This window comes from Pieris napi, chromosome Z (assembly GCF_905475465.1).
Source record: "Pieris napi chromosome Z, ilPieNapi1.2, whole genome shotgun sequence".
Taxonomy (NCBI): Eukaryota; Metazoa; Arthropoda; class Insecta; order Lepidoptera; family Pieridae; genus Pieris; species Pieris napi.
The window spans coordinates 9,700,959-9,724,389 of record NC_062259.1 but is presented as its reverse complement, the minus strand read 5'-3'; the positions used below and the strand labels follow the sequence as shown (position 1 = coordinate 9,724,389).

At 34.3% G+C, this 23,431-nt stretch overlaps 2 protein-coding genes across 3 annotated transcripts in view; both read right to left on the bottom strand.

The window, feature by feature from the left end:
* The window catches only part of LOC125062286 (FH1/FH2 domain-containing protein 3), a 44,632-nt gene extending 33,944 nt beyond the window's left edge, over positions 1 to 10,688 (bottom strand). The window contains exons 1-4 of one of the 2 annotated variants that reach the window (XM_047668084.1): positions 10,620 to 10,688; positions 4,577 to 4,644; positions 1,128 to 4,249; positions 1,006 to 1,039 (exon numbers count right to left, since the gene is read on the bottom strand). In XM_047668084.1, the coding sequence (XP_047524040.1) occupies positions 1,006 to 1,039; positions 1,128 to 4,249; positions 4,577 to 4,594 (3,174 nt within the window). In that variant the 5' untranslated portion in view covers positions 4,595 to 4,644; positions 10,620 to 10,688. The remainder of the gene's footprint in view (positions 1 to 1,005; positions 1,040 to 1,127; positions 4,250 to 4,576; positions 4,645 to 10,619) is intronic. The other variant, XM_047668083.1, reaches the window with a different exon arrangement.
* Positions 10,689 to 14,206: 3,518 nt separating this feature from the next.
* Positions 14,207 to 22,610, bottom strand: LOC125062818 (paramyosin, long form). The gene is made up of 16 exons (XM_047668989.1): positions 22,425 to 22,610; positions 22,296 to 22,352; positions 21,084 to 21,170; positions 20,394 to 20,560; positions 19,948 to 20,185; positions 19,751 to 19,870; positions 19,416 to 19,682; positions 19,044 to 19,290; positions 18,646 to 18,773; positions 18,011 to 18,123; positions 16,452 to 16,641; positions 16,230 to 16,364; positions 15,943 to 16,137; positions 15,760 to 15,855; positions 14,833 to 15,114; positions 14,207 to 14,701 (listed from the first exon to the last, which is right to left on the bottom strand). Exons 1-16 carry the CDS (start codon positions 22,533 to 22,535, stop codon positions 14,504 to 14,506), a joined length of 2,631 nt encoding a protein of 876 aa, XP_047524945.1. The 5' UTR covers positions 22,536 to 22,610; the 3' UTR covers positions 14,207 to 14,503.
* Between the last annotated feature and the right edge of the window lie 821 nt (positions 22,611 to 23,431).

Genomic DNA, 23,431 nt, shown 5'->3' with positions numbered 1-23,431 from the left:
ATGAACCTGCATTACCGCGCTATAACGGCTGAGAAAGACAAAGAAAACTTTTTATATGCAACTTGAGGAGATAAATTGTTAATAATAAACAGGGCAAAGAGAATATTACGATTATGCTATATTTAAATGAGTTACAATGATAAAGAGAACTTTCAGCTGTATGTAAAATAATGTACCTACTAATTTTGGGAATATTTTTTTAAATAATTGAGGTTTTGGCGTCTATGAAATGCTGTCCGGCCCACGTTTGATGTTCGGTGACGTCATTATTTTAGAATGTGTAGTTGCGCACACAGGTTCAAACAAGGTCGTCTCTTTCTTACCCTCTATTCCCATAGGGGCCTAACTCAAGGATTTAGTGCACTCTTCAGTTCACTGCTCCCGTTTCTTCTCGCGCGGAAGCCTCCGGAATTATTTTTTATAGCATGACAGCGATAATTACTATTATTACCTTTAACTGACAATGCAAGCCACTTAAACCTTGTGCTATTTTAAGTTAGACAAGTAACCGTCGTGGGATGAGCCAGTTTTTCTGTTTATGAATAATTGTACCTCCTTTTTTAAGGACCTGTTTGTTCGTAAAACGCACCAACCGTTATGGGTTCCATTTTTTGCTTAAGATAATATATACTTGTTTCGGTCTACATTTTACAACTTGACATTATTAACAAGTTAGCAATTAATTTTAATAGGCTTCATTCTTCTTTACCGTTTATACAACATTAAATTAACTATTTGTAAATTTAGCTCGAAGGTAAACTTAATATTAAATTTCCTACTTTTGGTTAAAGTGTGTGGCCGAGTTTAAATTTAATATAGAAGAGTGCAGAGGATTCTAGTTTCTGACAGGCAAAACATAGTCATCTGCTTAATGTTAATGTATATTTTAAATTATAATCTAAAATATATTTACTCCATAAAGTGAATATAGCAACGTAGTAATCAAATCAAACGTAGTATCATGGATAGTATATCAAAATATGTATGTCTAAAAATCTAACTCACCTGATTCATATTTTCATAGTTTATTAAATCGCCTCTGAAAAGAAAGAAAAATAACCATTGTATTATTTAATATTTAAAGACTTCGTAGATAAATTAAAAAAAAATAAGGAACGGTTTCTTACCGAGAATGAAGTTTCCTAATAATAGGCATTTGTGGAGTACTGTCATGTATCCTTACTTGGGTAGGATCAATTTCTTTACATTCTTCATCATCATAAGAATTTTGAGGTTTCGATAGTATAGAATCCATAAACGGACTATAAACATTATTTGACGTTCCTAAGATATCGTCTATATCAGTATAGCGTGATATGTATTTGGCATTTTTTGAATAGGACATATTTCGTCTTAGATATTTATTATTTTCATAGGGTGAATGGCGATTTGTATATATTTCTGGTTCATTCGGACTTTCCAAGCCTTCTGGACTTCTTCGGTCACCTAACGGCTCATCGTCTGGTAGATTTAAGGGGAATCGAGGTATTTGGGATGATGGAATATATACTTCGACCTCGTCTGAATCAGAAGATTCACTCTCTTCTTGTGGTGGAGGTGTTGGAAGCTTTTCGATACCCTCTGGAATGTTTTTATCGCTAGACAACCACCACGGTCGTTCTCCCGACTCTATGTGGCGTATTCTTCGAAGTGAAAATATTCTTTGGTCTGAACCAGATCGATTTAACTTAATATTTTCCTCCAAATCTGTATTGTTTTTATTTTCATTATTTGTATGCCACCAGTCCCGCTGTTCCCCAGATTTGTTATTACGAAGCTTGTTGACGTCAAAAATATCACTCTTTTCTTCTTCGCTAGAAGATCTTCTTGGTGGTGTCAACCTTTCTATACCTTCGGGTATGTTTGCACTACTATCTAACCACCAAGGCTTTTCTTCATCTATGTATAACAATTTCTTTGCATCTTTAAAGTCATTGTTATCTGATATTTTAAAATTAGCTTGTTTTTCATTGCTGTTTTGTGCGCAACCATCAATAACGCGAGATTTTTCATTATTCTCACTAACATTTTTTAAACTCTGGTCTGATTCTAGCCACCATGATCTTTCATTAGATTCGATTCGTCTGATAGCTTTCAATCTTACTAGACTATCGTCGTTAGAAGCAATAACACTATTCGTATTACATTTATTTTTCCTTGATGAACTTTCAGAATTAAGGATTGATATATCTTTTGAGATTGGAACAGAAGTATAGCTATCAGCACATTTATTATTTTCATTCGACTCTTGGTTTCGGAGTTTAAACAAATTTGTGACTGGTGCAAGAGCACGTATTAAAAATGATTTAGCTTCTTCGGTACCATTATCAATTTTTTGTTGAAATGTGCTGGAGTTATTATTTGATGCATCGGTTGAAATGGATATCGAGTCTGATGTCTTTGATTTAGAAACATTTTCATCTTCACTAATGGAAGACGATAAAGACATACTAGATTCCAAGCTGTTACTTTCTCTTGCCTTATTGGAATTATTCACACCATTTTGCACTTTATTATTGGATTTTGATTTTTTCAGCTTGGTAAGTTTATTTGTATTATTCGGTTTTTCACTACCAGGATCCGAATCACTTGAACTCAGAGATTTACTTCTTTTTTTCAAAAGTTTCTTTGTTGAATTTGAGTCTGATGAAGAGTCTGTGCTTGATTTACGTTGTTTATTTTTTTTGATTTTATTAGTTGTCTCACTTTTTGGAGGCTGAGGTGGCAATTGGCTGTTCGTTATGGTGATTTCTGGAGCAATAAGTTCTGTAACTGACAGACAGTTGTCAGAAGATGGACTTTTAGCTTTTTTTAATTTAAGATTTACGTTTATTATTATTTCTGAAGTTTCATCATCTTTATCCTTATCATAAACTATTATATCTTGAGCATTTTTGGTACATATAGTATTATTTTCTTCACAGTCGGTATCATTTATACCCTTTTCTAATGACAAGTTACACTCATGACTATCTGGTATCGATGGCTCTTTACTTCGACTGCGACTACATCTGTCTCTGTAAGAATTTTCACGTAAGCTAGAATATTGTGTTGAGTAACGCCCAGCATATCCCGTGTAACTAGGTACATTAGGAGAATAATAAGTCCAATTTGTGACACTACTTCTAGTTGAACCTGCAAATCGGCTTGTCCTTGTTGGATCATCTAATCTGTCTGACTGAATTTCTTTGTCATAACATAGAGGTCGTTCTTTTTTCCTAGTTATAACTTTTTCTATAGTTTTTGCGAGATCTGCTCTTCTATTTCGAACGTACGATGACGAACCTGGTGGTGTAGGAGATGTATGTCGTGTTATTACTGTGATAGTCTCTAACTCTTCATTTTCACTTGGCGATTCATCTTTCTTTTGCGCAACGTCCTTATTATTTGTAACATGGTTTTCTTTTATGATAGCGTCTTTATTAGGTTTTATAAATTTATCTGGATCCGACTTGATATTATCAGAAAAATTTATTGGTGACAAAGTCGGTCTCTTAATTGGAGTAGGACTCCTTAAATAAGATGATGAAGATAATCGATTGGCAATAGCGTATCTATTCACTGTTATTTCCGGTTTAGTTTCAGTTTTTGTGGAAGAGCGGTTATAACTTGGTTCAGTTTTTTCTATTCTGGTGCTAGGTCGAGAATAATTAATGTCCGTTTTTGCTTCTGTTCTAGAACCAGGACGGGTATAACTAACTTCTGGTTTTGAATCTGTTCTGCTAACAGGGCGAGAATAATTTGACTGGCGAGGATATATTTTGTAGTTCGACAGACTGCTGTAGCCTGAAGCCTTGTCAGTCTTTGTTGGAATGTCTTTATCACGATCCGAATGTCCAATTTCTTTGTTTTTATCTTTGTAACTTTTTGTGATTTTTCTATCTAGACTGGGGCCAGGGCTTGCCTGACGTTTATATTTAGAGACACGAGACACGGATGTTACGGGGCTAACGTCTCTGCTTTTACTAGAGGTAACTGATGGAATTGATAATTTTGTATAGTCTTTCTTCTCATATTTCAATGTTGTTGTGGGTTTTTCTGTATTATTTTTACTGTAGCTTGCATATCTATTTGTAATTGCACTAATGGGTGTCTCTTCTCGTGAATTGCGGTCAGAAGCAACTGGAATACTAGAACTTTTTATAGATGATGTCGTAGTATATTTTGTAGTAAGTGCTGTCGGTCTGTCTGTAGTTGAACTCGATAACCTTCCCGCATCTCTGCTCCTACCGTAGGATGATGAATCATACTGAAAAATAAATTGTCTAAATAAATGAAGGTTTTAAAGTTTAAAAATTCGGTATTTATAAATTGTCAATAAAAACAGACGTCGACGCTACGTCGTTTATTTTGAACATCGAAATATATAAAGGTTAATCGTCGCAAGATCCTTACTCAACAATATATAGTTAATCCTTTCATAAATTTATAGAAAGCTACAGAGACAGCTAAATTTATTTGAAACTTTTATGATTAAAGCAAATTAATTTACTAAACGTGTATAGTAAAGCTAAAGGTAAAACGAGCAGTAATTGCCTTCACAAGTAGATAATTAAATAATAACAATAATACTTACATAGTTCCGGAAAGACATTACTTCTGACCTAACCTTGTCCCCATAAAACACTCGTCACGTTGTAATTTCTGAAAACAATAAATTATACCATATAAAAATGCAATACGAAATAATATTATTGATGATATATGTGATACAGTTTTCCCTACCCCAGCTGTAGACTTATGATCACGCAACAGACACATACATCTGAGATCTGAGATAGATTAAGATTTTTAATTACCCCGTGGCTAACTTAACTTGAGTGGAAAGTTTTTTAAAAACATCCTTTGTATCTTGTACTTATTATCCTGGCCAACCTTATTGATTGATGATTATTTTAACAAACTATAATACTTCAATCGACTTCACAATCTTTTAGTCTCTCATGTATTATTTCAAATATCTAAGCTGGTTAAAACGTTAACCAAATCTGGTCGGTTTGTTTAAGAATAAAACCGTCCATATTTGTCCCTAAAATTACGTTATTGACCCACTGAAATTATAGACATTGGATGGTAACTGAATATCAAGTATAGAGTCTCCACTGACACCGATCCCTTGGTGTTACGTAGAGATGTGGGGTCACTCTGCATCTTCTACCCCATTTACCATGGAGAGTGTTCAGAGGAGTTGTTCGGATTAATACTTGCATCGGACGTCGAGGTAGAATACGAAATTCTACCCGTATCACCTCGACGTCCGTCGTTCCACAACTGAGTTTTTTTTAAGGCAGTTTTTGCCGCGCACCACCAGAAACCAGCTGCCCTCTGAAGTATTTTCGAACCAATTAGATTAAGGGGCCTTCAAGAAAAGAGCGTACCAATTCTTAAAAGGCGGACAACGCATTCTCCAGCCCTCTGGCATTGAGAGTGTCTATGGGCGGCGGTATCACTTAACATCAGATGAGCCTTGTGCCATATATAACTTTAAACTGTTCTATATAAGAGATCAGATTACCGCAAAACAATTAAAATTTTCCGGGATTAAATCTGTTCTGAGTCACATGTGCATTGTTTTACTTAAAGACAAAAAATTGGTGTCCGTCTAATCTAATGAAAATATTATTTGCAGCCCAATTGTTCATCATGTAAGAAACACTTCCGACTGGTTTAATTACACAATAAATTTAATGTGTAGTGAAAATAGGTGCTATTTCTGTCACCGCTGCATTATATCTTGTTAGAGTCAGCTATTAATTCTACAATCTTATGTAATAATTTGATTCAACTACATATACGACTTATTATGTTAATTTTACAATGTACCCCAAAGAGCTTATGAATTAATAAAATATTTAAACACAAATATTTGTAGCAAAAAAGTCTACAAAAATCTCAAACCCTTTAAAATAATGTCAGGTATTTATTATATAATATATTTATTATTATGTATATTAAAAAAAATTAAGCATGATAGAAGCAAATTTCATTTTGATTAGTATATATGGAAATAAATAATCGCAGTACACAAAAATGTTTTTTGTTATGGTGTAAGAATTTGTGAGTGATTTCTTCTAAAATCACTATGGCTTGTTATTACTGTTCAATGTAATCCTCGTAGTCCGGCCTGCTACAGCTTTATCTGCCTCCTATTAATAATTATTCATTGTCATTTAACAATTGTGTGTTAAATTATCATTTGTCTGAAAATGTACAGGTTAACCAAATAAGCTAGAAAGGTAGTTTGTACACAAAAGTACCTACAGTAAAAAATATGGTTCAGAAACTAATCTTTATGTTAATTACCCATGGCTCAAATTCGTTAAACTGTACTTTATTGCATTGTTTTCTCCTTTACGCTTACTTTTTTCTACCTGGCATTGCTCACGGGTTCAGTGAATGACCTAAGCAACATTGTTCCGTAGGTAATTAGAATCTATGAGTCATACAAACAAAGTTAAATTAATATTAAGGACGAGGTTAACTCAGGAACGTGTTTTACGAGAAAGCAACTGTTCAAAATGATTACAATTATTTACTATTATGCGCTAAAATTTAAATGTCGATGTTAGTAGCAATTGTCTAGTCAAGATACAGCTACAACCGTTAAGGTGCGAGATTTCTGTGTCTGTTCCGTGATAATTTCTGATAGGCAAGTAGGTGATGAACCTAACACACACCGTCGAATTTTTCACTAAGGTATGCCGGTTTTCTCTCCGTACGAGCGAGTGTTACGCGCAGATAGAAACAGTCAATTGGCCGGGGATCAACCTACAACTTCAGATAAGAGTCGCACGCTGAAGCCAACACTGCTCTAGTCTAGATAGTATGTTCGAATCCCGGTTGCACTATATGTTTCAATTGACAGGAATGGATATGAATTATGTCTTCCTATCAAAAACGTATTGGCTTTTGATATACGAAAAATACACTTGTATATATACAAATAGATCGATAGAACAGATAGAATTGTGAGATTAAAAACGATAAATAGTTGGAGCATCACTCGGTGGATGAATGGTGTTGTTGGTGAACAGAACATAGCATGTATTGCATAATTTTACGGGCTGGCGCCATTTCCATTTACTGCCCAGGCGCATTGTTTCGTTCGTAATATCTAATTATAGGTAAAGGTATATAGTTAAACGTTTTATGTCATTTAGTCCTGGTACAGTAGAAATACATGCACAAGGTAATTATTATGATTAGCTATGTTTTTTGGTTAATTAAAATTTTTGTTCAATTCAATTGAAATACTAGACGAAATAGATCCGCAACAAACAATTAAAATAGTAGAACTGATGATGTATTTCTGTCTAAAGTACATAACGAAAATAAATGGCCTACTCTCTGTTTAAGTGTCAAAGACTTGAGTTCGGCGCGGGTTGTTGCCTCGCCCAAAATGGGGTCAGCGCGGCTTCCCGGCTGTCGTCAGTGTTCTGCACGCCTTATATTCTAGGAATTAATCAATTATTTACTCTAATCCGACAGGATCTGCTTCTAACGAGGGTAAATTTGTTATTTTACTGCCGCGGAGTGGGTTTAGGGTTAGTAAATAGTGCGAATTTACAACGCTAATCAATTTACGTTTCGTGTTAACTATTCTGCATTTCCTTTATTATACATGTCTACGCTCGCTACTTGCGTTTTACATACAATTTGAATACTTAACATATTCCTGTATTAAAGTATTAATCAATTTAACGGTAATTATTCGACAGCCCAGTTGGCACGGCAATCTTTTTGCACCTGCCAAGAAAGAATATTCAAGTTTCGGATTCCAATGTTGTTAAAAAAACGTAATTGGGCCTTATATATTATGTTGCTGGGCTCACTTTATTCTTAAAGGACACCGAGAAGCTCAAAGCTGCATACAATGCAACCATAAATATTGTAAAGTCAGATCACTTTTTACATCGTAAATGGTACTACATGTTCTAAATGCGCTTCAGCAAGTCCCAGCTTCTTGTCTCACACAGATGACAGGACCACTGCGCTCACGCATGTTAAAGACATCTCGATTATCGCCCACATTTGGTTTTACACTCTATGCCTTTAAACATACGGACAAAATTATAATCGCGACGTGGATCGATAGCTTGTTTGTATAGACGGCGACGCAGTTAAAAATAACTATAGCGCATTCGATGCAATGGGATATCCTGACACATTATTTTTATACATCCCAGTTGCCACCGTATCCGTTTTCCTCAGTATAAATTCATAACTAGATATAGATTAATTAACCTAAAAAGATATCTGTAGCATCTTAAATAAGGGCAAACTACATCAGTAACATGTACCAAATAATAATCTTAATAGGCTACTTCTTCCGCAATTATTTAGATGTTAAATATTTCAAATGAAGAAACAGTAATAATTAATATATTTCGTATACACAAGCGCTGGTTTATTGTAAATAGAAACTTTGTTTTGTATTTTTGAGATTCGTTGTTGAAATTTATGAGAGCACACTAAGAAAACAAATGTGTTACAGCTTCAGTTTTATATCCAAAAGAGATTGTAATTAAATGTTTAAAACGTAATTATGTTGTTATATACATAATATCAGATTAATATATTCATTTGTTATGTTACAATAGCGACAGTTTAATTTTCAAAGTAAATTAATCATGGCCAACATGAACCATTTATTTACAATAGTTTTGGTGGGACTCATTTTATAATATAAAACTAAACACATTATATACGTTTAGGTAAACGTGTTTCTATAGCCCAGTACAGAATCTCCTACTATAATAACACTACTACGAAATCTGAATAAAAAAATGTTTTAGTACATGTTTTACTGGTAAATAAAAAACGAAACACATAAGATAATTTAATAAAAAAGAATAACATTGTTTATAGCGACGTTTTTTCCAAAGTAAATTGTATTGCAACCTATTTTCTAAAACGGTATTTTCGTATAAATATGGGATAATGACCGTATGACGCGTTACCGGAAAAACAATCTAATTTGGAACTTAATTACTATATTTTAAGACATACTGACAATGTTGGTACTATTCATTTGGCTTGCGAAAGAGCAGCATTGAAACGAATTTTAGGTCGTACAGAAACAGATGTGATGAACAATTAAAGGGGACATGACATGAGTAAAAGCCATAGAAATTTACATTACCTGTATTGGATACCTCTATTGGGAATTCATGGGGAAAGTGTTAATAATAAGTGAAATTTATGCATACTTATTTTATTTCTAAAGAAAGCTGTGTCGAGTGGAATTTATATGTGTAATTATCACTCGATATTAGGTTATATATAGTTATAGTGTTTTCGTTAGGAATTCTTTTTTGTCCCAATTGGGTATGGGGTTTGGGTCATTTCTGAGTCTATTTTATTTATATTTTTAAGGCAAATATTAATCAGCTTACTCGGTAACTCGATTGGTTATTTACCAATGTAAATAGGGCCTAAGTGCCTTATGCGCTAGCCACTATAGCTTATAGATTATATAGATATGTATATTTTTATATGATATTACGATAACTTAAAAAAAATAGTGTAATTTATTTTGTTGAATATAAAACTAAATAATAATAAATATATATAATTTTTATATTAATTTTTTTTCTATTTATATATATATATATATAAATTGGATTGAGTTTACGTTGTTCTTTTGCAAGACTAAATAGGCTTTTTTTATTTATTTATTTTAATACGAGAAGTTAATACGTAGGGCCGTTTTAAATCATCAGTAAACAAACTCCCTATTTCTATTTTACGGTTATTGTGTGACTAATTGTCAACGAAAATTCACATTCACAAGCCAAAATACAACTGAGCAACACGAGACGTTTGGTGTATTTAGAAAACTCAATAAATAAAGCGGAAGCAGCACATGTTATACGAATTAAATCGACGGACAATCTTAAATAATTACGTTTTACTACTGAACTTGACACACATCTGAACAATGTTTGTCAGCAATTTAAAAACAGAAATAACGTGAATAATCATGTACATTTTTATATTAAAGTCGTCATCTTGCTGGTCATCAAATCATTTAAAAAGTACAATACATAATGTTTAATCGCAAGAGAGCTTATGTGAGCAAATTTATTACATACTTTTTTTTGCAAATACAAGGAATTTGTGAGCTATGAACATATTCTAGTAAGCATCAGTGATATTAAAACCCGCAGTTGTTTATGTTTTATATTTCAACACCTTTGAAAAGACCGCGTCGTATTAAATTATATATCACTGAAAGAATTTTACCATATTTTCAAGTAATGTGAAACCTACTTAATCATTAAGGTTCAATAAGCCTTCTCACGCTTATGTTACTTTTATAATTGTACTGATAAAATATAGTTTAAGTAATTGAGGTTTAAAATGCGTTTAATGCAAGACTCTGTTACGATACGATAGTTATTATTTTAGTCATATAAAACTTTTAAATCAAATGTTATTGCATACTTTCTGTCTTAGAAATGCGAACACTAAATTTCATTCCTTGATATAGGTACTATAAGCGTGTGGGAGACGAAACTACATCACTATGATGATATGGAACATATATATTTATGGCATTTATAGAAATAAAATTGTTTTATATCAAGTTTAGAAAGAATATAAGGAAATGTACTAACCTGTTTTGCAGGTTATGCGCGTGAGATGCAAGGCGGGCGGTCGTCGACTGGGCGGGCGGCGGCGTCACCCCTCGTCCGACTCTAGTCTCGTTTTATTCCGTTCGAAAACTTCATCGAAAACGAGACTGTTTAGACGAAATTTACTAACTTGTGACCGCTTACGATCCTTCCGGATATATATTAGGCACCATTTTATAATTCATTATCATTTATTATAAATAATTATTATATTAGGCTTTTAAATCTATACTGATTGTACACAAAAAACGCTTCAAGTCTTAAGGTAAGTTTGTTGACATAAGATTTTTGTATAGCCAGGTAATTGTTAAAACAATGAAACGCATAGGTCATGGTATATAAATTTGAAAAAGGAATAGTAAAACAATCAGATAATTATTTCTATGAACTCTCTTTCTTGTTCTTTTGAACTTATTTAAACTCTGCCAATGTAGTATCAATGTATTATTCTGATATGTTCTGTTTCTTAAAGTGCCTTTACCTTCAAAAGGTTTGAGGGCACTGAAACAATTTTCAAAAAGCATACGTGTAGTATAAGATACCGCTATACAACAACCTTCACCGAGATGCTTATTTAATGAAACTTATTTTATATTTAATTTAATATGTCAATAAATATAATCCATATGGGTTGCCTAGCAAATTTCAGTCCAGAGTATGTTTAATTAATATAAAAAAAAAAATTTTTTTTTATAATTTGCATGTAGTAAATTTTTTGAACTTTTTTCAATCAATATTTTTAATCAGGGTAGTATTATATATGTATCACTATAACCTTCTTTTATACTAAAGATGTATATATACTTTAGTGTCACATAAAAAATATACACATAAATAATTAATTGATTAAAAACAATCTAACGTTTGCATATTCTATGGGCTTCATACGTTCGATTGGTATAGAATTTATCTAATAATCATACCGGTGAGATGTTTAAAAAAATTTTTTTTTTTTAAATTAATTAAACATACTCTGGACTGAAATTTGCTAGGCAACCCATATGGATTATATTTATTGACATATTAAATTATATATAAAATAAGTTTCATTAAATAAGCATCTCGGTGAAGGTCGTTGTATAGCGGGATCTTAGACCAGTGGTAGATAAAAATCTATTTAAACTAACTTTTCTTTCCTCTGTCATAATCAAATTAAATCAGCATTTTCTTCTGTCCATTTACCGACTTATGAATTGTGGGTACATTTAAAGAAATGTATGAAAATACTTAAATATTTAAAATTGTAACTTTCAAACATTATAAGTCGAGTTATTGTGTATTTTTGTAGCGTTCGGTACAACAAGGTACCATGAGGGTCCAATATATTAATAACTTAACGTTAACCGGGCCTCCGGACTTTTTGGTAGAAAGGTGATTCGGGCTGCTCATCTAATAATTGGTTTTAATTTCTTAAAGAAATGGTACTAGTTAGTTTGTTAAATTTACCTAAAATTTACGTTTTCACTACGTTTATATAGTATGTGTTGGCTTTTGATCTTTTCGTTGAAGTATTCTAGTAACCTAAAAAAATTAGTCAATATTTCTAAGCATATTGATAGTAACCGCAGTAAATCGATGCTAAAGAAAATATCTCGAACATTCCAGAAGTCTATTTATATATTAATGTAATACATGAAAGTGCGAGTGTCTTGTCTGATGTACTGATAATTTCAATAAAAGGGGAAGTGGAATAAATTTAACGGTTAGTGGAAAGGGAATGGAAATGTTCTTAACAAAACAATTGGTACGTCTTATTCAATTAATTTTGTAATAGTACAACTAGAATTTTCAACAATAATGTGTAAAGTTTAGTGATTGCTGAATAAACATGAAATAGAGAAATTGATTAAAGAAAGCATCTGTTACAACCAGCATAGAACCTTATCTAAAGTTAAGATATTTGTTTACTTGAAATATTTTTGGTTTTCAACCATTTGAAACAAATACTACAAAAAGCTCCACATATAAGCATTCTTTTACAAATATATTTTATGTTTAAACTGTACTTTCGTAATTTATTAACTATTCTTATATATTCTCATGTATTCTTTTTGAAAGGAACACTACTTTGTGAAAGGAAATCGATCGAATAAACAAATTTACTTGTACATATTTTGGTTAGATTTGATTTATTTTTTTTGATCCTCAAGGTTTCATTCTGATATCGCATGTTCATACTTTATTTTCTTTGGTCGTTTAATATACCATTTTCCATTGAACGAATGATTAGCGAAATACTGTGTATAGACTTATTTTCTTTATAATACGACTAGCTGTGCTCTTCAGTCCCACTCGCGTTAATTTGGTCGTAGCATGTGGTTTTTTAGCCTAAAGCTTTCCCCTGTAAATGGACTTTTAATTTTTTCTATTCAAATCACTGATTTGACCGCGTTTAACAAAACAAGCAGGGAGGATTTAGAACCATTAACCAAATTTTTCGTGTTTATTCTCTGTTGAAAATAAAACCTCTAAATAAAGTCTATTAAACTTTAATTTTGATAAATATTACTCTCATGATAACTTCTGACTCGTATTTCCAATTTGAATAATTCAAAACGAAGTATGTAGTCACTATGTAGTATATTAGAATAAATATTAATATCCTAATACTAGATAAGAATAATATATGTATTACAAATTTTTAAATCTGTATATAACCACGTGCAGAAATACCTGTAAAGTTACTGTATTTTTTTTGTCAGGCGTAACATAATTGTATAATAACTATTAATCAGAAGAATGTTAAGTTTTCTTGTTTCAGTTGTCTCTCAAAGAAATTTCATGTTTTAAATGTAAAACGCCTCTATATAATTTAGTGTAATGTTACGTTTTAATATAACGCCTACTAAGTTGCTATTAGCAATTAATGTACTTAGTCTACTTGAAGTGTTTACTAAAAAGAATTTAATAGTTAACTTTTAAATTATCAAAAAGTTATTTGTTATTTACAAAAAGTCAGGAACTTAGAAGCTAACAGAGAAAAACTTAGCAATCGATTCTCAAGCTGCATCCGAATTCCGTCTCTGAATCAATAGATTTTTGTATGTGCGTAATAGTAATACTCTAATATATGAGAATTAACCAGAATGAGATAATAAGTGAAGTTTGTAGAGGATTTATAGTTTTATGACTATGTAAAATACCCAGAAAAAAAAGCTCTTAGTACAAAATCTAATCTATAATGTTCGTATCATTGGAATGCGAGATACAGATAAACCAGCGCTACTGTAAATATACTATTGTTCAGGAGAGAGAAAAAACTAAAACAAAATTTTAACTACCATTTGAATTTAAGTAATAAAGATAGAAACAAACGTTTTAATCATATTATAAACTGCAATTAATAATTATTTTATTTTTATTCAAATGAAACTCCTTTCCCTTTTGTATTTTTATTTTTTACTCTTTAACATAAATAGCATTTATTTTAATATTAATTAAAGTTACAGTTACAAACGTATTTTAAGTATATATCGCACAAATAATAAATATAAAATAGTTTCTTCATTGTACCTAGTACGGTTACGTACGTAGCGCCGATGACTTATCTAAAAGTAATATGAAAAGCGTTTGGGTTTTTTGGTTCCTTTATTTCAATTAATTAGAATAACAAAAATTGGGATGAACGATCGACGTCAGGCTGAAGCGAAGTAAAGACACTGCTGCGATAGGGCGGGCCACGGCGTAGAGCATCCATCCCCGACGTCCTTTTGTTGCAAGATGGCGCCAGCAGACATTTCGTCTACTGTCACTATCTATCGGAACTCAAACATCACTTATCGAACGACTAGGCTTAACCCGACCGGAATTGTGCCCCGCGATGTTGGTGAGAAATGCTGATGAGGCGGGGCTAAAAAAGAGGTCGCTCACTCTGTGCTGAGTGCGCGCGACTCTTGCACTAAGTAAACTTGTGAGCCAGGTACGGTGGAGGTGGTAACAAAGGTGCGGTGCTTGGCGCGGATCAGAGAGAGGTTGCTCTCAGCAGTGTCAGCACGGTCTTCAGCGGCTTCAAGTTCACGCTGGAATCGTCGGACCCTTGTGACACTCTGTTGAGACATACCCTCCTGAAAAGTAAAGATAATAATTTTAATTTCTATTTAGTTCTAAACAATAAATTAACATTTTTTACGTATGTGGTGGGGTGTCGTTACGTATGGGTTACGTATATTTAGCAAATTTTGTATTTTCTCTTTACCTGTTCAGTCAACTGCCTCTTGTAGATGTTGACCTTCTGGCTGCATTTCTCCAGAGAGTCTTGAAGGAGAGTGATGTTCTTCTGGTCCTCTTCACATTGGATCATGATCTCCTTGACTTGACGTTCCTTCTTGCGCAGAATTTTGATGGTCTCGGCGTGTCTCCTCTTCTCCTCGTCCAGTTCAAGTTCCATATCCTTGAGGCGAGCCTCCAGCTTGCTGATGATGCGCTTGCCACCGACAATGGCGTTAGCTTCAACTTCTTCCAAGCGAACGGAAATGTTCTAAAATATAAAGATTAGTCATTGTTTTGTTTCTTTACGTTATTAGGTAAACCAGTTACGGATGTTAAACTCTTCATGATTTTTTATTTACTTTATAAAATACACAACATTATGGTGTTGTTTAGATTTTCGTTTATTTCGTTTTAAGAAATATGTTCTTACTTCAAACTGAAAACTCAAACTCAAAATAAATTTATTCATACAGGTAACCAAGTACATATTATGTAGATGTGAACAAGATGTTAAATTGATTCTAAATTTACATTAACTACCAGTTCACAAGTTAAGAGCTTAGAGCGGGCAAGAAGAACTGGCAAGAAACTCTCCGCCACTCTTTTTAACCGCCAATTTTTGAGTCATACATATTGTTTGAACTGGAGCAAATCAATCCCAAGGATTAGGATCATTTTAATAATTTAATCGTTGAATTTATAAAAAGCTTTATTGATTAATTTATCTTTAACGAGAGTTTTGAATTTATTCAGTGATAATTCTCTAATTTCGCTTGGGAAACGCTTCGCTTTCGCGCGTCATGCAACATATTATGTTCGACTACGTCAGGCTTTAATAATAGCACTCGTTGAGTTTGATTTACAACATAGTATATTCAACATAGAGTAGAATCACAATATTATAACGCCTTACCTTGACTTCAATTTCAAGAGACTTCTTGATAGTCTCGATCTTAACGATTCTCTCTTGCTCTTCGTGCAAGTGCTCAACGGTGTGCTTCAGCTCGGTCTAGAGGAGTAAAAGAAACGTAAAGTAAATCAATATTATTACAATATCTCAGATTTAGTCTAAAATTTAAATTAAAAAAATATAGACCTGCACACGCTGGTAACGTTCATCAGCAATACGCAACTCCTTGGTGATTTCATCGTAGTCAGCGGCAACAACGGCCAATTCTTGCTCAATCTTGGCTCTGCTGCTAGACAGGTTGACGTTGATGACAGTCAATTCGTTGATGCGTGTCTGGGCTTCTTCAAAGGATTGTTCTACAGTGCGCTTAGCACGAAGGGCCTATAATAAATAAATCAAAATGTTTATTACTTCCCAAACAAAATTAACATAATAACAAAAATAAATATAGCGCGATCTCCTTCTAGGATTACCTGTTCGTAATTGCCACGGATTTCTTCGACCTCACCAGTAAGAGATTGAATTCTACGTTGAGCCACACCGTATTGGTCAAGAGTGACTTGCAACTGCCTTTGAATCTCGTCATAGTGGGTCTGGATCTCAGTCAGCTAAAAAACAACAACAACATAATTAATATTTTTCAAATATACTGTCTTTGTATCGCACAAATATTTGGTTATTTATTAAGTTAGCACCTGCAGAGATTGTTTCTTGATAGTCTTCTGCAGATCAATGTTGGTCTTGTTGGCAACATCAAGAGACAGTTCTAGTTCAGTGATCTGGATCTGCAGCTTCTTCTTGATACGGATGACCTCGGTCTTGAGCTTGGTTTCAGCTTCAACGACACGAGCGTTCAGCTGTTCAATCTCAATGCTGGTCTGCTTGCTGTAGAACAAAAAACATAATTCACAACTGCACTCTTGGTTCACTAAATTATTTATTATGTTACCTGCTATGATCTAAAAGACTCATATCTAGTTTGTCAAATTGTTTTATAGTTTCTTTTAGCTCATTTAGTTTTTCGACATATTCGATATTAATACTCGGAATTTCGGTTTCGACTTGGACAACACACACATTAGGAGATATATCATTATATGTTTTTATAGATTTTATCTTAAAATCAGTACTTAAGTTTTCCGTTAAATCTAAACCTTGGGGACGCTTTAATAGAATAGCTTTTGATTCTCCCCATTCGCCATTAATCGTGATACTCTTGTCCTTTAACTTTTTTTTCATCGCTGTGCTCACATTTTGCATACTTTCATCAAGTAAAGTTTTTGCAATAGCATTAGCAGATTTGCCCCTATATATTTTAGCCTTTGATTTAAGATCCGCTTCAATGTCAGTTTTAGGGTCCAGTTTAGCTAACTGTCTTTCAAATTCATTCAGCGGTTTATTATTCCTTTCAACTTTTATATTTTCTCTACGTTCCTTCTTCTTTTTAGTTTTTAATGTTATACTTTCAGATTCAACGTGTTTTGTTATATTAGATGCAGCTGCTGTTGCAATAACTGAAAATGCTGATCTTTTTCCAACACTTACTGAGTTGAGATCTCTCTTGGCCTTTGCTGCTACGTCCTGGGATATTTTTCTTAAATCTTGTTCAGAATATGTTTTTACTGGTTTGTTGAACCTATACTTTTCCAGTCCTCTTTCATTATTCCAGGGCAAATGTGGTGGCTTGACGGATTCCCCTTGCTGTTTTGCATTAATGTAGTCAATCATAGGTTGGTAGAAATTTATACCGTATCCATAATTATCTTCATATATTGCAGTCGGAGGTTTCTTCCATTTATAATCCACTTTGACTGGCGGCATAATTGGCTATACAATAATTATTTGCAATACCAAGAGATGATTCCTTTCTTCGACTAAGATCAATAATCACTGCCGTCGATTGAACAAATTTGCAGATGCAACAAGTATTGCCAACCACCATATTTGCGTAGCGCTGAGATTGGCCAACTAGAGCTATCTCTAAATTTAGATGGGAAACTTGCCAATTTGTAAATATTATTTCTTAATGAAAGCTTGTTCATTTTGCAAACAACACCGCATATCAATAATTTAAAATCAATTTATAAATAGATCTGAGCGGTTTATTCTGTTTATTTTAAATTGAATTCCGGATATATTAAGACGTAAACGAATATATCTTTACATAAACTAAGAAAACGGATAGCAAATTTAAGCTAAAAAATACATTCATTCGAAAACTATATAGTATAGGAATTTACAGTAAAATACATACCGAATGGATTCGATTTCCTCATCCTTCTCCTGGAGGCGGCGCTCAGCCTCATGGCGGAATTGGCCAAGATCAGAGGCCAATCTTTGGGCCCGTTGCTCTTCAGCTTTACGGCCCTAAAAATGCGTGTCGTAAATCTTAAGACTTGTTTAGTTAAGCAATCTTTAATAATAATATAAAGAAATCAAACAACGTAAAATAATAGTATTCATATAACAATCTACTATTTACTCGCTTCATTGACATTCAGAGTTCATCATGTGACTCTCAAATTTAAAAAGACATTTTTATTGTTAATATTTTATTTAATTTGTCTTTCTGAGAAATTCTTTAGTAGGTACAGTCACATTGAACCCACGCGTATTTCCAATGAACACGAGCAAGTTGCCAACATTTATCTATCGTCAATTCTAATAAATACATTCTTGTGTTTAATTTGTTTCTGATGACATCATGTTGTAATGTGTGTAATTATCGTTGTCTATTATTACTACTGTCTGTTCTCGTACACCTGCTTAGTTGAATGTATATATATTACGCACATAAACCTTAAGAACGATTACTGCTCAACGAATGACACTAGCCAAATAATTTTCCGGAAACTATACCCTAGTTACAAGAGCCAAGCATATACTCACAGCCTCAGCCTCCTTGTATGCAGCGGTGAGTTCCTCTCGCTCGTTCTCAAGACGGCGCAGCTCGATCTCGAGCTCGTGAAGACGGCGGGTCAACTCCGTAACAGTGGCGCGGGCGTCGTGCAATTCATCTGAAAATACAAATAAGGTGTCGTCAGTGCTTTTTTATAAATAATTCTTACTCTAATGTTACCACAAAGTTATGAGATTTTGTAGATTGTCTACGTAGGTGTTCAAAAATCTAAATTAATTGTTCAGTTTTTTACTTGAGGTAAGTTCACTCTCAATAAACGTCTATGTGAACGGCTAGATTGGTATTTTGTATATTAATTTAGTTTTTATTGGAAAAATATTTTTAGATATTGTATATGCAGAAACATGCAAATACATGTAACACCTACCACCCAGCTTCTTGTTCTCGCGACCAAGAGAATCTTTCTGTTCGCGGGTCTTGTCGAGCTCGTGGCTGATGCGTTGAATCTCAGTCTGCTTGATGCGAAGGTCTCGCTGGCTCTGCTCGTACAACTGTACTGTCTCTTCTAGTCTGGACTTGATCTCGATATTCACACGCTCAAGTTGGTCAGTTCTCTTTTGTAACTCCCGGGCAGTTCCGTTGGCCTTCTCCAAGTCGATTATGAGCACTTCAACCTGGATAGTAATTTTTATTTCAGTCACAATTATTAAATATATATTTTGTATGCTATAAAGTAGCAGTTACGGTGAATATTTACTTATATTCAATATAAAAAGAGATATTTATTTCCATTTCATACCTCACTCTGTAGACGAGATTTCTGCTTCTCAACGCTGCTGATCTTGGCAATGAGAGTTTCGATTTGTTCTTCTTGCTCCTGGATGCGGATGGAGTACTTGCGACGGATCTCTTCAATCTCTTCGGCTCTGGCAGCAGCCTCAGCCTCAAACTTAGATCTCCAGTGCTGTACTTCGCCACTGGCCTTCACAAGCTGACGTTCAAGGTCCAAACGAGCCTCAGACTCCTCTTCTAGTTGGACGCGGACGGATTCCAAGTCGATTTCAACCTATCAAATATTGTCATTATTACCGTTGTTTTACTAAAAAAGTATAATGGAATTGTATTTGTACATACTTGGTGAAGGTTGGCTTCAAGAATAGAGCGCCTTCTCTCATCATCCTCGAGCCTGCGACGCGCGTCCTCGAGCTGGCTGATAACCTGGCTCTTAAGGTACAGTACGTTTTCGATGTTCACCTAAAATACGAAAATTTAGATAAAATTTATTTACACAATGTACGACACAATTTAAGCATATATAGTAAACTTTTTACCTTAAGGTCCTGAACTTCCTTGACGAGCTCAACGTTCTCCTGAGACAGGCGCTGCTTGTGCGACGTAATGTCCACAATGGTGCGGTTAAGTTCTTCAATTCTTACATGAAGTTCGCTGACGGTGATTTCCAGCCTTTCACATGTCTTAGAGATTGTGATCTTTTCCTTGGTTATGTTCTCCACTTGGGCCAAGAGCTCGTATACTTCAGCCTGGAACTTAGACTTCTCTTTCTCGGCCCTGTTGACAATGAAACGAAAATGCAACCAATGGCACAGCTATGTCAAGAATGTGATACAAGATGGATAATAGAAAGTATAATGGTGTACAGCACAGCTTTACATGAAAACAAATAGTTCGCAGCCGCCCTTAAGTAAAACTATACTAAATATGAGTTAGTAGATGACCATACAATGCAAAATGACAATGAATGAGCGGTTTTCCTTACCTGCTTTTGCTGTGTGTAAGTTTGTCGATCTGTTCCTGGAAGTCGACAACGATTTCCTGATGCTTCTTCTTGAGTAAATGGGCTGTTTCCTCAGATTCGAGATGAACATCTTCTAGAAGCTTACGAAGCTTGGTTAGCTCCGTGTCTCGTTTTCTGTTGATCTCGAACTGAAACAGGTAAACAGCGATTTCAAATTACGTGCCCACGTCCTATTTAAAATTGGGTACGAATTTGATTTAAAAAGCGACAATGGTTTAAAAATTTTAAAATAAACATTATATATATTGATGATATAAAATAAACTTTATTGTGAAGAATTTAAAAAGTTATGTAAAACCTCTTGGCGATCACGACATCGTCATTAAGATGATAAAAACCTGAAATAAAAACAGTTAACAAATTGTGGACAAAAAAAATCGCATATGCACATTTAAAAGAAATCGCTTGGCAAGTATAAAACTATGTATAAAATTGACAAATATAATCGAGAATTAGTATCATCCAGTGTTCACATTTTTAACATTCCAATTATTCTTGCTTTTTTTCATCTAAACTTTTCATCAGTGAATGAGTTCTTCATTAAATTCTTCATATCATCGTGTTCTTATCACGTTTAATTTATCAGATCCTCGTATAGCTTCTTTGCTGAAATCCCTATAAGATAATAAATAAATGTAAATAGTCTATTACCTGACTCTCAGCTCCACCTTCAGCCTCCTCTAGCCTCTCCGAGAGCTGGATAACTTGCACGCTTAAGTCCGCCTTCTCTCTTTCAATCTGTAAATATTAATTTGATTCGTTAAACATTGTTCCATGGAAACTTTAAATAAACTTTTACAGCAATGTAATTAGTAAGCTACAAAAGTTGTAAAAAAAATATATTCTTTATTTAAAAATTGAGTAAAATATAAATAATTCATATACCGGAATTATGTAACAGTTAAATATTAAAAATAATTATCAAATATACTCGTATAAGATTACATCTAGTTTATATTGTTTCACACAATATTAAAAAGCAGCTGTGTTAAAGTGTGCGTTCTTGAGTAATCCGGATATTTTAGCTGGTAATTTCCAAATCTATTATTGTATTTGAATATAGTGGCAATCTCAGCGAACAAACATCTTTTGGCCCAGTTTCAAAAGTGCGACCGAAGAGCGAAAAGTTGAAGTAGAGAATGCATACTTGGGTGGCTAAATATACCACATAGCGTAAGACCGAGTAGCGACAAACCAGTAACTACAAGTCGTGAGCTATTCAACGGGCGCCCTCAGCGTGCGTAGCGCGTTATGAACGTGCTACGTGCAAAAATAGATTAGGCGGGCCTCGGCCGAACGAACACTACTAAGATATGAATGATCTATGATAGGATTTTATGTACATTTCAGTTTTTTTAACTTTCAAGATAATTTTTGATCTAAAGGAAAGCTTACATTGATAGGAAAGCAGTTGCTTTTTATTAAAATATATATGTATATTAAGGTGAAGTTTTTACTAAAATATTTGTTTTGATATTTAATATAATAAAGGGACTTATATGTAATCTCAAATAAAATTTCATAATCTCTGTAAATTAAGGATTTTCTACTCCTGAACAGATAGACTGTGATAATTTTCGCTTAGGTGGGGCTAAAGTTAAAATCATCATTACATTCGGTCATTACATAATTATGTTAGTATCATGCACATATCATGCTTAACTTTTTAAAATAAAATATTGACAATAATTATGCGTATTGATAATCCAAGGGCATTCCGCAGGCATCGGCAGGTAAGGCGGAATATTTAGGGCGGCGGTATTAATAGAGGTATCGCGCGCCGTCCCGCCCACACCTGCGCCGGCGCGCCTGCTATGGCCGCGCCGATCGCTCATATCACATTTCCCGCGTACGAAAACTTACCCTCTGACGTAGCTCCCTTTCGGATTCCAGGTCATCATGGATGAGACGTATCTTGTCCTGAAAAGAAACATATTCTATCATGTATCCGCAAACACTTCACAAACACTGCACTGATCGAAGGGCCGGTACCTCCAGCCTGGAGAGAGCACTCAGGTCGGCGCTATACTCGATGTTAACGTCGGTGGTGCCGCCGCCGCTGCTGCGGTAGGTATACTTGGAAGTCTTCGCCACGGCGGACATTGTCGCTGGTTCGTCTCTCGGTCGGCAGTCGGCGCTACGTTACCGGTCGGGCACCGTTCGACTAGTGAGAGCGGGAGCGGGCTGCGTGCACGCACCAACCGCTCCGCGCCTGCGCCCCGCTGCCCGGATCCCCGCACCCCGCGCGCCGCCATCGCTGCTGCTCCAGGGCGGCCGCGGCGTGCCGGCTGGAGCTCACGGATCGTGTTACCACCCCCGCGCACCCCTCTGTCGGCCTTTTATAGACACGCCCGCCTTAACGTCTTCGTACTTCTCTTTTATTTGTTTTGCCCAAAAAATTGGCAAATTTCACTCTTGTATCGCATGCAAGGTGTGGCGCCATACGAAACGAATGAAAATTATCTTTGTATCTTTGTCTAGCTGAATTCTTGTCGGGATCTGGCACCGCCTTGATCTACACAGCTATACGATCTACATTAAATCGATTGAACTTAACAATGAACTTCTTGTACTTTTAAATCAATCACAAAAGTCTGGATCGAACGTAGAAGTTGTTTACAAACATCAATCAAAGTGTAGTAGGTGAGGATCAAGTAACATTATAACTTTCAATCAAATGAATAAAGATTATTGGCATTTAACGCTTTACTAACCTACGTTCATATTCGTAGGAGTTTTATCGTAGATAGATAAAATTGTTCATGAATTTGAATCATGGTTTTATGTCATCAAGTTGTATGTTTTGACGATTCAAGGTTAGTAATTATAAATATTGTGCTGCAGGCATCACATTAGAATTGCCTATATTGTTTTACTATTTTGTGCTATAATTATACTTATAAAAGTATTAACATATTTCATGAATCAACATCTAAGAACTTTCGAAGGAATTCTATAATGACAGCCACTATATTATTAAAACATGAATATTCTACGTA